Here is a 16,648-nt window from a genome sequence, read left to right as displayed (position 1 = left end):
CTGCATCCGCCATTGCTGCTGACGATTCCGCTGTCTCCATAGTGCAATCCGCAGCTGCTGCACTGTGTACTAGGCTCCATGTGCCAAACAAAAGGAAGTCCCGGCCAGAGGACCCGCCCCTTCCTCCTGCGTTCCAGCAGCAGGAACCAATCGCTGCTACGCCCCGCCGGAAGTATCCGCCCACCGGAACTGACATCACCTGCTGTCCGGGATTCGGCGCCGCCATGCAGAGGCCTGGACGCTCTTACTGAGCACAACCGCGGCCCCCCGAACACCCCGGGTGGAAAACTTCCGGCAGACCATTACTCCTGTGAGCCGGAGAAGGAAGGGACACCGGAGCACCCTCCTCACGTAAGGGAAGGAGCTGGGTTGGTCTGAGTACCCAAACGTGGAGGTCCTGCCAAAACCCTCTCCTTGGAGAGAGCGCAGCCCCTCTGGTTCCCCAAGCAGTGCTTCCACCATGGCGGAGGAAACACTAAAAACTGATGGCATGGTGGAAGCAGCTGCTTTTTAAAGGGGCGTTGTCACGCAGTGTTTCCTGTCTAAGAGGTGGAGCTACGCTCTCTCCAAGGTGCTGTCCTGAAAGGCGAAGGGAGAAAAAAAAAAAACCTTAAACGCAATATCAATCTTTCAGCTTGCTATTGCTGATATTAGGAAGAAAGAAGCCTGCTGCCTCACACAGTAGCTCCTCACCCAGATTCTCCAACTTTTAGCTGGGATGGAGATAGTTTACAGAGATGGCCAGTGAAATCTTCAGGTGTGTCCTGTGATGAGACATGAACAACATGCTCTCCACTCCTCATCTCAGCTTCATAAACTGGCACATCTGAGATACCAGCTGTGATCGTCAGCTCTGTTTGATAAAACCTACACCAGTCAGAGCTAGATTGCACTGTACAGGTGCAAGTGAAAGTCAGTTGTATACAATGCTGAATCCTGGACAAATTTTAGTGGGAGTTTATTTTTACAGTGCACAGAAAATAAAAACGTGATCCTAGTTCAGCTTCAAACCTGGAAAAGTTGTTTTTTTTTTTTTTTTTTGGGGAACATAAAAACCACACAAACACCCACCACCACTGAAAATGTTGCCACTGGTTCACGTCCCCGTTGTCAAACAAGGCATGGTGAGCCAGGTACTGCCAACAGCTTATTGGCTCTACAAATGGCCAGAACATTAATTTTTTTTAAATTAAGATTAATGTGGTGCGCACCCCCCCCATAATGTAATAGATCTACAGCAAAGTTTGGCTTTTCTAAACTAAGCACAATTAAACAAAAACAGCCCATGAATCAAAACCAGGCCAAATCACCCAGCAAGCTTTTTAAAAAGCATGTTAAACACCAGCATGCAAATTTCTGATCACAATCAAGAATGAATCAATTACTTTTACAAGTCTATTAACCTTTATTTTTGCTATTAAATTTGTGAAATGTGTTTTTTACATTTTATAAGTGCAATTTTACTTCTGTGACAATATTTTTTTCAGTTTTCAATTTGACAATCCTTTATAATTAATTACTTTAATGTGCCTGTTCCTTCAGCCTATTCGCCATCAGTTTCCCTCTCCAGTGCATAACAAAGGTACAAAGAATTTGTGGGTAGGTAGGACTCCCTCTCAGGAGTAAAACATTGTTTCATGCAAACACTCACTCACACATATAAAGAAATAAATATACATTTTTTTTTTAATTACATAATATAAAGCAGATGAGCTACTTCTTCCTGGTGCCACCCTTCCTTAAGCCATGACCTATAAAAGACAGAAAAAAAAAAGCCACAGTAAGTAATCCATTACCATGCAATCCCCTAAAACCTGGGGGCTTCTTGTTGCCATTTGTAGTCCTAAACAATATATGGACAAGCAGGTCTACCAGAGTGTGCAGTGCAATGATCATACTGAGTGCATTGCAGCCAACAAAAACCTAAAAAGTTAGATCCGTGACCATGTACAAATAGTCCATATGGCAAGCTTGAACATCCAGACAAAGCTTGGGACACCTGTTTGCATTGCAGTTGTGTGTTGAAAAGATGGTTACCCCAATACTTCTTATTCCTGGTGCGTATACCATACCATGTACTTTTATGAGACTATATCCCGCTTTGTATTGCTTCCTTTATGTGAAATCCCTGTGCTCCGCCAGCCCCTCTGCTTTCCTTAACAGACCACAAAAGCAGGAGAGTACACCATGGTCAGTTCTCTAGCTATGCTGGGAACACAGTGTACTCTCCTTCAATGATCAGACTTGTCCTGAGAAGCCCCTGCTGCACAACCATTCACTGGGAAGCTCAATGTGCTGCCACTTCTCTCACCAGCTCTTATGCAGCTGAGAAAAAAAAATAAAAAAATTGGGTTGTTACATACCTCTATACAAGAAGGATCTGGGGATTTCCCATGTTTCTATCTCCTCTGTATCAGTTCGTGCTTGTTTTCTTTTAGAAGAAGACTTGCGCGTTCCTTTCTTTTTTGGAGGCTTGTCTACAGTGGTGAAGGAGGCGAGGGGGAATAAATTGAACACAGAAGGTGCAATTCAGATATTCAGCTAGATTCATGAGATAGCATCACAAGCCCCACACCATCACAGAAGAGTCAGTCCTCTATAACCAGAAGCATCAGGTATTTCCTGCTGTAAACAAAGTGGTAAAGAGGCAAGTGTGGGTTTTTAAAAGCAAACCCATTCATTCTTAGTGGGCAGAGAGATTTGCCTTAAAGTGTAAGTAAAGCCCCCTAACGTTTTCAGCCAAGGAGGCTGCCATGATGCTGCCCATGCGATCAGGTATGACACCAGCCATTGGATGATTTGACAGTTTGGTTGAGAGCACAACCAATGGCACTGTGACAATTCCGGCACATGCCGTAAATGAAACAGTTTTATGGATGGATTTACTCTTCTGCTTTAAAATGGGCCATTGTCCTCCCCCCCCCCCCCCCCAGTAGAATGTGAAAAAACCCACTAACTGCATGCAGATTTTTTTTTTTTTTTTTTTTGATGGGGGGGGGGGTAATAAAAAAAAAAAAAAAAAAAAAAAAAAAAAAAAACACACCACACCCCCCTGTGTCATGCCTACTAACTGTGCACGTCTAGATTTTGCAATATTTGCAGAACTGCTCAAGTTCAGTTAAATTTGATTCGTTTTTGTGGACTGCAGTCTAAGTCCTTCCACAGATTTTTAATGGGGTTCAAGTCTGGGCTCTGACTAGGCCATGCAAGGACATTTCTCCTTCAATCACTGTGTGGTAATTTTTGCTGTGTGCTTTGGGTCAGTCATGTTGGAAAGCAAATCTTCCCATTGACAACTTTCTGGCAGAGGGCAGCAGATTTTCCTCAGTAATTTGACAGTATATTGCCCCATCCATTTTTCCTTCTATCCTGACATGTGCTCTAGTCCCTGCTGCAGAAAAACACCCCCATAACAGGATATTACCATCTCCATGCTTTACTGTAGGAATGGTTATTTGGATGGTGAGCTGTATTGATTCCTGCCAGACATAGTTTGGCGTGGAGGCCAAATAATTAAATTTTAGTCTCATTTGACCATAACCCCTTTTTCCATGTGGACTCAGAATCCTCAAGGTGCGCTTTGGCAAAGCTCAGTCCTGACTGCATGTGGCCTTCTTGCAACCCTCCCATCCAAGTCACATTTGTGGAGAAATGTACAATATTGTTGTCACATGCACACAATGACCACTCTGTCAAAGTCCTGCAACTGCTTTAGAGTTGCTGTAGGCCTCTTGGTAAACTGACCAGTTTACTCCTGGCTCTGTCATCCAGTTTGGAACAACATTCTGATCCAGGCAGGGTCTGTTGTACCAAATAACCCACTTCTATGAAATCTTATCCCCTCTGTAGCTTAACACGTGTCCCTGTGCTCTTTACCGATATAAGCACCGCTCCGGCGCACAGCCGATTCCTCTCGGCTCACAGCTGCAGTGTGTGGGGCCAAGCCATCCCACTGACAGCCGGGGAGAGGAGACAGAGCCGACATTCAGCTGAGCACCTGGAGCCACGCTCATACAAGGTACAGATTCTTTACATGAAACAGGGACACGTTAAGGTCCAGAGGGGATAAGAAGAAGTCATATACAAGGGGAGCAGGAGGGGCACACACACTGGTACAAGCAGGGAGGTGGAGAGAGGAGAGTTGCAGATAGCAGGCTGCGGATGACGGAATCATGCAAAAAACGGACCACGATGTCAGGGCTCAGCAGTTGTGATTATCATGGTCTGTTTGCAGAGGGGAGGGTATAGCCAGGCAGGATCAGCCAGGTAAAAAAAAAAGGGGAAGGGGATAGAACATGCCACTTTAACATGTTACACAATGAGAACTCTTCCCCCGTTCTAATGCTACTTAGAAGCGGCCACCACTTTTATTTTGTCACTCACATGGTACATATTGGGGTCCCCCACCCTTCTGCTCTAACAGCTGGTTTGGGCGCATGAGCCCACGGCTTTGTATTTACCCACATAGGTCTTACCTAGTTAGGCGACAGCCCCTTGTGGGGCATCAGGCCAGTGCTCATGGGTCTTCTATTCATGGCATTCTGCCCTGGGCCTTCCCTGTAGTGGACCATTGTGCCAGACCTGTTCTTGTCTGGCGGAGTGGCTTGGCTGCTCGATCGTTTTTGTTTCTGGTATGGCTTCACTTAGGCTCCATTCACACCTGAGCGTTTTGTAGCTTGAAGCCTCAAGCTACAAAACGCTTGAGGGGAAAAAATACATTATTCTCTATGGAGATGGTTCACGTCTCCACACCAATTCACCTGAAGCCCTACGCCTGAAGCTCAAACAAGTTCTGGACCCTTTTGTCACGCAAATTGGGCAGATTTGGAGCAGGAAGCAGATGACAAAAGCTAACATAGCAACATATGATGAAACAGATGATAATTTTTCCTTATTGGCTAATAAAAAAAAAAAACGCCAAAACTCAAAAACGCCAGACAACGCTGCATGGAAATACTCAAATATGCCCGAAAAAACGCGCGACAAAACGCTGGAAAAATGCTCAGATGTGAATGGGGCCTTAGGGCCCTTTCACACTGGGGCGGTTTGCAGGCGCTATTATTATTGCAAACCGACCCTAAAGTGCCGCTGCTTTCATTCACACTGGAGCATTGCGCTGGCAGGACGGGAAAAAAAAAGTCCTTCTAGCAGCATCTTCGGAGCGGTGAAGGAGCGGAGTGTATACTGCTCCTGCCCATTGAAATCAATGGGACGGTGTGGCTACACCACCGGCAAAGCACCTCTGCAGAGGTGCTTTGCGGTGGTTTTTAACCATTTCTCGGCCGCTAGCGGGGGGGTAAAACCGCCCCCGCTAGCAGCCGCATACCGACGGTAAAGCGCCGCTATTGTAAGCCCCGACGCCGCCCCCCCGCCCCAGTGTGAAAGGGCCCTTAGGGTACGGTCATAATGTAAGGGGTCTCGGCTTGCAACACAAACAAATTATGTTTAACCACTTACCGACTGCCACATGACGATGTACGTCCAAACTTTGGCGGCAGATATTGTTATGGCAGCAGCTAGCTGCCATAACCCTGGTATCACCGTTTGTGCGGCGGCCGGCTTTCAGATAGAAGTGGTCCCCGCGGCTCGCCGCAAGATCACTTTTAATTGGTGGCGGGAGAGGGCCCCCCGCAGCAATTCGGTGCCCTCTGCCGCTTACCGGAGCCATTAGCGGCGGAGGCGATCACGTCCTCCTCTATGGTGTGCCTGGAGACGAGTGAGGCTAAGATGGAGCCCACTCGTCTCCATGACACTGCTGGGCGGAAGCGACGTCAAAACGTCACTTCCGTCCACGCCTCAAAAAAAAAAAAAAAAAAAAAAAAAAAAAAAAAAAAAAAACACACCCCACACATTTTTTCAAATGACTTTATTGCATTTTAGTGTAAATATGAGATCTGAGGTCTTTTTGACCCCAGATCTCATATTTAAGAGGTCCTGTCATGCTTTTTTCTATTACAGGGGATGTTTACATTCCTTGTAAATAGGAATAAAAAAGGTGACACTTTTTTAAAAAACAGTGTAAAAATAAATAATATATTATAAAAAAAAAAAAAAAAAAAAAAAAAAAAATTTTTAAACCCCCCAAACCCCCGCCCCCCCCCCGTCCAGTCGAGCTTGCGCGCATAAGCGAACGCATACGCGAGTAGCACCGCATATGAAAACGGTGGTCAAACCACACGTGAGGTATCGCAGCGACCGGTAGAGTGAGAGCAATAATTCTAGCCCTAGATCTCCTCTGTACCGCAAAATATGCAACCTGTAGAATTTAAACGTCGCCTATGGAGATATGAGGGTAAAAGTTTGATGCCATTCCATGAGCGGGCGCAATTTTCAAGCGTGACATGTTGGGTATACTTGGCGTAACATATTTCACAATAAAAAAAAAAAAAAAAAAAAAAAAAAAAAATTGGGCTAACTTTAAGGTTTTATTTTTTTATTCAAAAAAGTGAATTTTTTCCAAAAAAAGTGCGCTTTTAAGACCGCTGCGCAAATACGGTGCAAAAAAAAAAAAAAAAAAAAAAAAAAGTATTGCAACGACCGTCATTTTATTCTCTAGGGTGTTAGAAGAAAAACCATATATAATGTTTGGGGGTTCTAAGTAATTTTCTAACAAAAAAAACCTGTTTTAAAGGATTAACCACTTAAGTCCTTAAGTGGTTAACCACTTAAGGACCGAGCCTCTTTCTGAGATATGTTGTTTACTAGTTAAACAGGTTTTTTCACTAGAAACTTTTTTTTTTTTAACACTTTTTTTGTAACACTTTTTCTAAAGTCCTAGAAAATAAAATGGCAGTCGTCAATACTTGGTTACACTGTATTTGCGCAGCGGTCTTACAAGCGCACTTTTTTGGAAAAAATATACTTTATTGAATTAAAAATAAAACAGTAAAGTTAGCCCAATTTTTTTTTTTTTTTTTTTTTAGTGTGAAAGATAATGTTACACCGAGTAAATGAATACCCAACATGTCACGCTTCAAAATTGCGCCTGCTTGTGGAATGGCAACAAACTTTTACCCTCAAAAATCTCCATAGGCGACGATTTAAAAAGAAAAATTCTACAGGTTGCATGTTTTAAGTTAGAGGAGGTCGGGGGCTAGAATTATTGCTCTACTGATCGTGTGTGGTTTGAACACTGTTTTCATATGCGGGTGCTACTCACGTACGCGTCGGGACAGGGCGCGTTTGAAAATGTATTTTTTTTTTTCACTACACCTTTTTATTATTTTGACACCTGTTGAAAAGTTTTTTTTTTTTTTTTTTTCCTCAGTTTAGGCTGATATGTATTCTACATTTTTTTTTTTTATTCAAAAATAACGCAATAAGCGTTTGATTTGCGCAAAAGTTATAGCGTCTACAAAATAGGGGATAGTTTTATGGTATTTATTTATTTCTCTTTTAACTAGTAATGGCAGTGATCAGCAATTTTTATCGTGACTACAACACTATGGCGGACACTTTTGGCACCATATTTATACAGCATTCAGTGCGATTAAAAATGCATTGATTACTGTGTAAATGTGACTGGCAGTGAAGGGGTTAACACTAGGTGGCACTGTAGGGGTTAAGTGTGTTCTAGGGAGTAATTATAACTGGGGGGGGGGGGCGTGGCTATGTGTGACATGACACTGATCACCACTTCTGATTACAGGGAGCTGTGATCAGTGTCACTAGGTAGCACGAGGGCCTGTCCGTGCCATTGTGTCGACGTAAATGTACAGGCGGTGGTCGGCAAGTGGTTAAAGTTGAAGATTGGGCGCTCAGGTACTGTTCTTAAAGAAACATGTTTCAGGCACCAGTCCCTTCCCCAAGATGCCTCAGCTCTATAAACCAATGTTTTATTAGCAACTTCCGTCATGAATTCCCTGGGTACGGCAATTGCGGTCCACAAATCCTGTCCATTTTACCCCTTGGAAAGCTGTACAGACCAACAAGGCCGTTAGTCTTTGTGAAGGGGTAATTGCTAACCAAAAATTCATGTTCACTACTTTAAAAAAAAAAAAAAAAAAAAAAAAAAACACACCCCCGTGTAGACGCAGTCCTCACACAGCTGGCAGACTTCTGGGAGGGAGTCCCGATTTCTTAAGACTTCAATGCCCAGATCCCCTTGACACATACCATGGTTGTCCGTTGCACGCTTACGTTTTTCTTAGACCTTTCTGTAAAGCATTGCAGACTCACCTTATAGATAGGAGGGCGCTCCATGTTTTGGATAGGGATTACAGCTACTACTACAATGTGCATGATCTCTACCTCACATAGATCTTCTATGTGTGGATCATGGCAGCCTGGGGTTGTTGCAATCAGCTGAGATCGGAATTACTACCATTTCTGACCATGCACTGATCATCCACGCTACACCTGCAGATGAGACCCCCAGAATGTGGTCTTGGAAACTTAACGAAAATTTGCTGGATATTAGTGTGGTAGCCATGGTGACTGACACCATCTTGCATTACTTAAAGCGGAGTTCCAGCTGGACCCATGTTTATTTAAAGTCCGCACAAAAAAAAAAAAAAAAAAAAAAAAAAAACCACAAAGCCTCAGTTCTCTTCCCCACCTGTCTGTAGCATCACTAGTGTGGGAACCCAGCTGTGACAGCTTGCTGCTTTACACGTAAGTTGTGCTGTGCGTCCTGAATGGCTGGGCAATCTTCTGGCATGAGCAGATGTGGGAGCTGGGTATCTGTCAAAACTAGGTACCCACTCTCCCCCCAAAAAATAAAGAAATGCCAAACGTGGCAGGGGGTCAGGATACCTTAAAGCGGAAGTTCCACTTTTGAGTGGAAAGCCAATTTAAAGAGCCCCACTGACAAACTAGGAGAGGGAGTTATCTGGGAGGGTCATAAAGCTGAGATACAAGGAGAGTTGATTTCTCTGGGGTCAAAACTTAAGGAAAGGCATCCTGACTTTGAAAGTATCGACCGCTTTATAGCAGGCAGAGCTCCAGCATAAGCACCATGGGGACGTTGAGGCTCTTAAACGACTGACTTTAGAGAATTGTTCACGTCTTTTGGACCACCGAGTCTGTACACAACTGCAATATTTGTTACACAAATACTAGGAGCATGGTAACAAATGTGGCAGAATGTTGGCCAGGGCACTTAGGAAAGGTGTATTAACACCCATGTACACAAGCTTCTAATGTGGAAGAAATCTTACACTCTTCCAAGATTGCCTCGTTATTTAGTGACCATTATGCAGTTCTTTACAATTTGGAAGGTGACCTCTCCCTAGCTGCTAGGGCCTCTAAACTACAAGCCATTAAGCCACTCACTTCGGCAGGCCTTCCCTCCAACATCGGAACAGACAGACCGATCAAGAGTTCCCCATTTCTCCCCTCGAGCTTACATCCACTAGCAAGTCATTGCCCAGTGGAAAAAGCCCTGGCCCGCATAAGGCATACCAAGCCAAATTTCTCCCACTATTGCCAAGCCCTTAATGCAAGTACTACAGTACTCTAAGCAGTGATAACTTTGGGAAAATTTGTGGATATCAAGATTTTTGCGCAAAAGTTGGTCGCTTGAAGTACCTCTTGCCCTCTGATGTACACCCAGACCAGACAGGCTTTATTGCGAGTCGAGAAGCTAGAGATAATTTTCCCGTTCGGGCCACACAGCTTATCCACTCCATCAGCCTGTGTTGATGACATACTCTAACTCATGGACCTCCTTGTCTCATTGCCCAATCAGATCCGGGAACTTCAGCTGCATGGGAGGCTATCCAGCTTTGAGATCAAATACGCCAAGTCACTGTATTCTGCCAGTTATATGTTCGCTGTTAAGCATGGTGCGTAAAGACTTACAGAACTGGACAAAGATGGCCTTTACATGGCTGAGTCTGGTCATTATTATTAAAATGAATGTCCTTCCTAGGGTGCTCTTCCTCATGCATAAGGTTGCCCATTCCTCCTCCCAAGAATGGCCTTTGCTCAATTTCAGTATCTGCTGGTTGGGTTTGTATGGAATGGCAAGAAGCCGCATATAGCTATGACCCTGTTCCAAGGGGAGGGGGGGGGGGCTTGGACTCCTCTACATATGGCGTTAGTATAGAGCCATTGTTCCAACGCATTTTAAATTGGCACTTTCATGCTCATTTTAAACTATGGGTCTCCCCGGAGAAAGGTCTGGTGGGACGCAACCCATTTGTTGCCTCAGGAGTACAGAGGGTTATCAATGACAACTCATGTTTTGCATGTCTGGGACCGCATTATTCTCCTTGGCATCCCCTGTACCCCCGTTGACACCAATGAGGCGGCTTTTTATGGTTCTCCCCCAGGGAACAAATGGCCTTTTTTTGGGCCCTGGGCCGCAGATGGCAACCCCAGCTGTGGTACATTTTTAGAAGATGGTCGGCTGATCCCCCTAGAGAAAGATGGACATTTCCCTATGGATTGTGGCACCATAAGCAATTGCACCATTTCTTTGCTGCCCATGGATGTTCTATTAGGGTACTGTCTACCCTAACCCTGTTTATAGGAGAAAAAAAAAAAAAAAAAAAAAAAGGGGAGCCTGTACCCCACCTGGTTTCTGAACTCTGCAAGCTTCTGGGTTCTGTTCCCACTTTAACAAAACCTGCCTTTATTATTTGGGACTGGGAGCGTGACCTTGAGTTGGAGTTCTCAGCTGAACAACTCCCATCTATACAAACTCACATTCTAGCTCCATAGAATCCAAGACTCAAGAGACGTACTATAAAGCTGTTAATGTGCTGGTACCATGTACCTGCAGCTGCCATGCATCTTCCCTTTGGGAACAGACTGTTGGCGGGGATGTGGTCAGAGTTGCACGCTCTTGCACCTTTGGGAGTGTCCTATGATTTGCCTTTTTTTGGACAAAGAAAAAAGCTCTTGGGGTAGATATTCCACTGTCTGACTCATTTCCTACACTCCCGCTTAGCAATTATAAGAAAAGTGCCTTATCACATCTCCTGAATGCAGCTAGGAGACTAGGGAGGAGGGGGGGGGGGGGGGGAAAGAGAAACACTTCTGACCCTGCTCAAGCCTAGTCTAGCCTTGAATTCACCTTGTTGGAGCTAGCAGAGCCCTCACTGAAAGTACTCACTTAAACTACACTGCCATTACCCAAACCTGGTCCCTTTATTTCGGGTTAATACATTTTTCGTTTCCTTTCAGACAGGCCAACTGGTGTGGGCGATTAAGATTAGGTTTTATTTCACATGAGTATCCTAGTCATGTGCTTTGTTCCTGGATTTTGTTCATGTCTCTTCTGTACGTTTTACTGTGTTACTCTTATTGCACTAGACTGACATTCTGACCTAATGTTCTAAGTAAACAAGGTCCTCGTCCTGTATGGTTTCATGTGCAGCCCCCGGTATGGCAACCTGTTGAAGTTTTGAGACCCCCCCCCCCCTTATAAAACAAGGTTACATAAATTTTTTTTTTTTTTTTATAAATTCTAGCTTGTAAACTGCATCTGGAATAGAATGCATTTTCTCTCACTTATGTACATGAGCATGGCTTCCTCAAAATTGTATAAAATCCAACAAAAACACCCACATACACTACCTTGCTCTTGGATTTTGGTTGTATCTTGCAGATAATATGCAGGTTCTGTGAATTTGGGCTTAGCACCTCTTCCAACCCAGTACTCTTCAACAGTTGCCCCAGAGGTTTTCTTTTGGGATTTTCCTAATTGAAGCAGATAAAAGGGTTATTGAATACTGGTTACTTTGGTTTGTCACCACAAAAAGTCACCGAACAGAAACTATTACAGATGTTTCACCTTGCATTGCTTTCTATATCTAAGACGACAATGTACTTTGCAAATATCCAGTTATAACATTCAAATAGTCCCTTGCTATGGGAAAGAATATTGTAGTGGCACTCAAATTCACTAGCAATTCCTGTAAAGTGCGATTTTGAAGAGCATTCTGACTGGTCCATTCCACAGACTGTTAGAAGAATCTTCTTCATATTTATGGTATTGACACTCAAAACAACTAAACTTACCACCTGTTTTCTGCTGAGGTTTCTTCAGTTCGGTCACCTCTTTGTATCCTCTCTCAGGGTTCTCATACTTTGCATAGTCACATGCTTTAAGTTTATGCACCTGCTCAAGAGCATCAGTTAAACTCTTTTTCTTTACTTTAAGCTTTTCTCTGACAGGCCACCCAACAAGATGGGCCGGAAAGGCCCCTTTTGGTGGTTTCCACAAAATCCTTTGCTGAGCAATCTGCTTAAAGAAGTTGGTTTTACAAAAGTCCAGCTGCTCATTTGGTAGATCTTCCTCAAAATAATATTCTTCATCGGTCTCATCTTTCTCAAATTTGTGCAAGTTTTCTTCCTCCAGTACCCAATATTCTTCAGAATCTTCAGGTTCAGACAAAGATTGACTCTTTCTTGGTTTCTTTTTTACGGAGTAGAGTTTCCTCTTGTTTAAGCCTCTTATGGGTACTCCAATTTTTCGGCTCCTGCTAGAAACACCTTTAACATTTTGCCCAATAGAAGGGCTGCAGCTTTTTTCATACCGGCTGCTAGCATGCTTCACTGGAACATCATCCTCTTTCAGAGAGCCACCACTTTGAATTTTCTCCTTTTCTGAGCTCTCTGCACTTCGTCGGAAAGCGTACAAGCCTTTTCGAAGCATATAATCAGGCATAAAATAAGAAACTGAACCATTATCCATGGATGAGCCCTCATCTCTAGATGAAAGCTCCTCAGATGTAATGCTTAATATACTGGGGCGCTTTTGCCTTCTCTGAGACATATACACATCATAGTCATAATTTGTTTCTTGATTTTCAATCCAGGCCACCCAGGATGGTGAGGGGATAAACTTTTGTACAGAGTCCTCTACCCATACACTTGCATTTGCCACCTTTACTTCTCCATTACATACAGACTGGCTTTGAGCCACTTTTTCTGGACATGTATCCAATCCAACTAGAAGCTCGTCACTTGCTTCTTCAGATGAATCAGTTTCCTCTGAATCGTGAGTTGCTTGGTGGACATCATAAACAGTATGTGCAGCATCAACATGTTCAGCAAGAATAGACTGAGGTTCTCCTTCTAGTGGAATTTTTGGTCTTGAGTTTTGTTTATCTTGCTTAGTCGATTCTGGCCTTGGTTCGCTGTCTTGCACAAGAGAAGTCTGGGTTTCAGTTTCATGCACTTCATCAAGGCAGAGTTTAGGAGGTGGCAACTGCTTACGCTCTTCTGCGTTTGTGAAGGATATGCTCTGCACTGCAATATTTTCTTCAGTGTGGGGGCCATACAATACACCCTCACAAAATAGATCACGCTGTACTACATTTTCTGGTATCTCTTTAACTACTGCCACATCATATATTGGTATAGTTTCTTTATAAGACTTCCACATCTGTATGGCAGCAGGAGAACCACTTCCATACTCTATTCTTACCTCCTCTTTCTCATATGCAAAGCTTCCTGGAGGCATGTTTCGATACTGTGCTGAATTGCAGGCATTTTTGTGAAAGTCTCTTTCTGGCATTGCCGTCACTGGAGACATTGTCGTTTCAGCAATCTCCGGGATGTGTTCATTCTCTGTGCTGATGCCAGATGAATGGGAAACTGTATTTCCTTCATTGCAGTCTTCCCTTTCTGTACCTGGGTGATTTTTGGGTACATAGTCAGGCTGCCTTGGATCTGTCTGGGTTTCTTTTGTTTCAGTTCTTCTCCCTGGACTGGCATAGTGCCTAAATCGTGTGGCATGGTAAAACATAGGGGATGGTGGATGAGGATTAAAATAAGGTCTCCGGTTCATTCTCAAGTTCATTTGCTGTTGAGGGACATAAAATCCAGGATACTCATGAAGTGGGACCGAATAATAGGGCATATATGGATTACCCCCCCGGTAACCTGTAAAAAGAAAATAAAATGGTTGCAAAGTATGAATCAGTGGTAATATTTTCAAAAATAACATTAAGTTTTGTAAAGTTGATTCCAGTAAGGGACACAGAAATTTTCAGACAGTTGTATTATACTGTCACCTACAGGAAGATGACACTGGCATTAAAAAAAAAAAAAAAAAAAACACCACAAACACACCTGTATTGGGTTCTTTCCAGAGGCGATGCCATGGCTCTGGAACTGAAAAAAGCTATGCAAATATTTGACAGTAAACAAAGGGCTGAAAAATGCCACAAGGCAGAGCCCATTGACCAAAGTCCCATTCTGAGCTTGCGCCTCAGTGTTGGGAAGGGTCCATGTGAGCTTCCAAAGCTGCGGCTGACTAGCTCAAGCAGTAGGGGAAGGAAAAAAGTTGGCTTATGAATCTTGACGGCAATAAAGATATATTTAAAAGCCAAACATACAACACAGCGATTTTGTGTCAGCGGAGGGAAATAAAGTTATCCAGACTCCTAGGGCAATGATGGTTGAAGGTGAGGTTATAGTGGGGAGCTAGCTATATTTTGTTGGACAGTGTTCCAACCGCTTGTAGGTAGCAGTATAACCAACTGTTTCTGAATTCCTGTGTCCCTCAAAAAGGACAATGAGAAAAACAAAAACAAACAAAAACTCCACCACACAGACACAGATAAAACACTACAGCCTGCCCTCAGTTCAAAGGGGGGCACAGGCACCTGCCAAGGACAACTGGCTGTACCGACACTGATTCTCTTGTGGCTCCCCCTGCAGTGCTTCATCTTCTCCTCTCCCTCCAGCTACAATGTAGGGGAATCAGTTCTAGTATCTGCACCCTCTTTCCACCCATCCCCTTGCTGTTCTGGCCCCCCGTGTGCCCTCTCGCAGCTCTACCAGCTTCCATCCTCTCCCTCTGGTAGCTGTCGAGGGCACAAAAGCAGGCCATTTCAGGATAGATAGCAGAGGCTGGTAATTATGTAATTTACCTGCCCCTTCCTTTCTTGAAAAAGAACAAAGCACAGTGAGCGACTGGTACCGATCACTCCTGCGTTCCTTTATCACTGAAAGAATCTGAAGCATAGAAAAATGGTTTACTATGCTTCAGGTTGTGAAAAGGCATATTGCTTCCTCACCGCCTGCTTTAACCCCCACACTAGCAGCGCACAGCACCCAGCTGAAGGACACTTGTGGAGCAGCACTATTCTCTTGAATGGGTCTTGTTCAACAGGGGTACAATTTCTGCAAAGTAGTGTCATATGTACACCCTTATCCACTGCCTGTTGCTAAAGGGGGTAGCGATTGGTGGGCGGTAAAAGTGCAGCTCAATCATGCCGTTATATACCCACCCACTCAAACCAGCCTCACATGTGAAGGAGCCCTTAGGAATCATTCACATGGTACTCCATGTGTGAATGAGGACTGTTCATGCGGCTGGAGCCACCTGTTACTCTAAGGCAGTGGTTCTCAACTCCTGTTCAGACCCACTAAAAATCCAGGTTTGGAAGATAACTGATATACATCACACATGAAATCATTTGCTGCTCAGTGATTGCAGTATTCTAGTCTGCATCTCCCCAAGGGAATACTTAAAATCTGGGCTGTTAACGGGTCCTGAGGACAGGAGTTGAGAACCACTGCTCTAAGGGGAAGCACAGCCACAGGTCATATTTTGACAATTGTGCAAGTGGCCCTACACAGATTCACACTGTACAAGCCACAGCCATGTCAATGAGCTCCAAGACCTTTATTAACTCAGTACAGTTGTATTCTTGGATTCAGCATTGTGCGTCTAGTGATTTTAGTTTAATCGTTTAGTAGTTACTGGCGGGGGGGGGGGGGTAATTGAGCCAGGCACGTACACACACACTGGCTCTCCTTAACATTTCAGTGTATATTCAATGTTTATCAAGTATTAAATGCATGGTTTAAGGGTACATTTACCTGGTCCAGAGATGCAGTATGGATTGTAAAGTTGGGCAAGGTACCAAGGGTTTGGGAAAGGTAGTTGTGCTGTTGGTTGTGCATAAAAGAAGGGCCTCTGCTGCGATGTGGAATACTGCCCACTTTCAGGAGGTGGTGCTGAACTGTTCATGTTTGAAACTGCCAAAAGAAAGTCAGGCTGTTTACCCACCACAAGAAAACTATAGAAATGTAATATAACTTAAAACTAAAATGGAGACATTTTCACACATTACATAGAATATAACATTCTTGCCTGCAAAAGTGCCCCTACATAACAGGATCAACAATAACCTCAGCAAGGCCAAATCAGGACTGGAAGGCATTGGGGAGTTTCCCAATAATCACCATATAAAAGTATCATTACATTGGTGCCACTAGGCTCCAGGGTACATGACTTTTGGACTGTCAGTTGCTCTGGGAGCAAGGTAACTACAAACCACAATTCTGTTTTTACACTGCAAAGATGATACCCCAGGCCCTTGTGCCAGTGTTTTTTTAAAGGTGTAGTTTTGTACTCCAGTAAGGAGCACAGGTTCCACCCACTTTATGCCACCATCCAGACTTTTTTTTTTAATCTTTTTTTGCATATAACATATAGACAAACACTACTTAACAGACGGTACAGTGCAACAGCAATTATTACACATGAGCCGTGGCACAGCATAATATAGCAAAGTTGACTCGCGCTCAAAAAAAGAGGAACAGCAATATCATGACCTGCAAACTAAGGGGGACATCAAGAGGGGAATATACTCTTATCTAATAAACTTTTTAATCCGATGTTGCAGTAGACTGTTCAGCCAACCATTTGGCAATTTCAATATAATTTTTTTAGGGTAACCCC

General features: G+C 43.8%; 1 protein-coding gene across 1 annotated transcript; it reads right to left on the bottom strand.

The window, feature by feature from the left end:
• Nucleotides 1-1,507: 1,507 nt before the first annotated feature.
• Nucleotides 1,508-15,934, bottom strand: LOC141145843 (uncharacterized). Its single transcript, XM_073632680.1, has 5 exons — nt 15,784-15,934; nt 11,968-13,836; nt 11,524-11,646; nt 2,364-2,477; nt 1,508-1,751 (listed from the first exon to the last, which is right to left on the bottom strand). The coding sequence occupies exons 1-5, from the start codon at nt 15,932-15,934 to the stop codon at nt 1,714-1,716; spliced, it is 2,295 nt and encodes a 764-aa protein (XP_073488781.1). The 3' UTR covers nt 1,508-1,713.
• Between the last annotated feature and the right edge of the window lie 714 nt (nt 15,935-16,648).

The sequence above is a fragment of the Aquarana catesbeiana genome, linkage group LG05, assembly GCF_042186555.1.
Source record: "Aquarana catesbeiana isolate 2022-GZ linkage group LG05, ASM4218655v1, whole genome shotgun sequence".
Taxonomy (NCBI): Eukaryota; Metazoa; Chordata; class Amphibia; order Anura; family Ranidae; genus Aquarana; species Aquarana catesbeiana.
Note: the sequence above shows the minus strand (reverse complement) of the source record. Positions and strands in the feature narration are given on the sequence as shown.

Coding starts and splice junctions, on each gene's coding strand:
- LOC141145843 (XM_073632680.1), bottom strand. CDS start 15,934: ATGAACAGTTCAGCACCACCTCCTGAAAGTGGGCAGTATTCCACATCG. Junction 2,478..11,523: donor AACCAAAATCCAAGAGCAAG/GTAGTGTATGTG, acceptor TCACCACTGTAG/ACAAGCCTCCAAAAAAGAAA. Junction 1,752..2,363: donor CAGATCCTTCTTGTATAGAG/GTATGTAACAAC, acceptor TGTCTTTTATAG/GTCATGGCTTAAGGAAGGGT.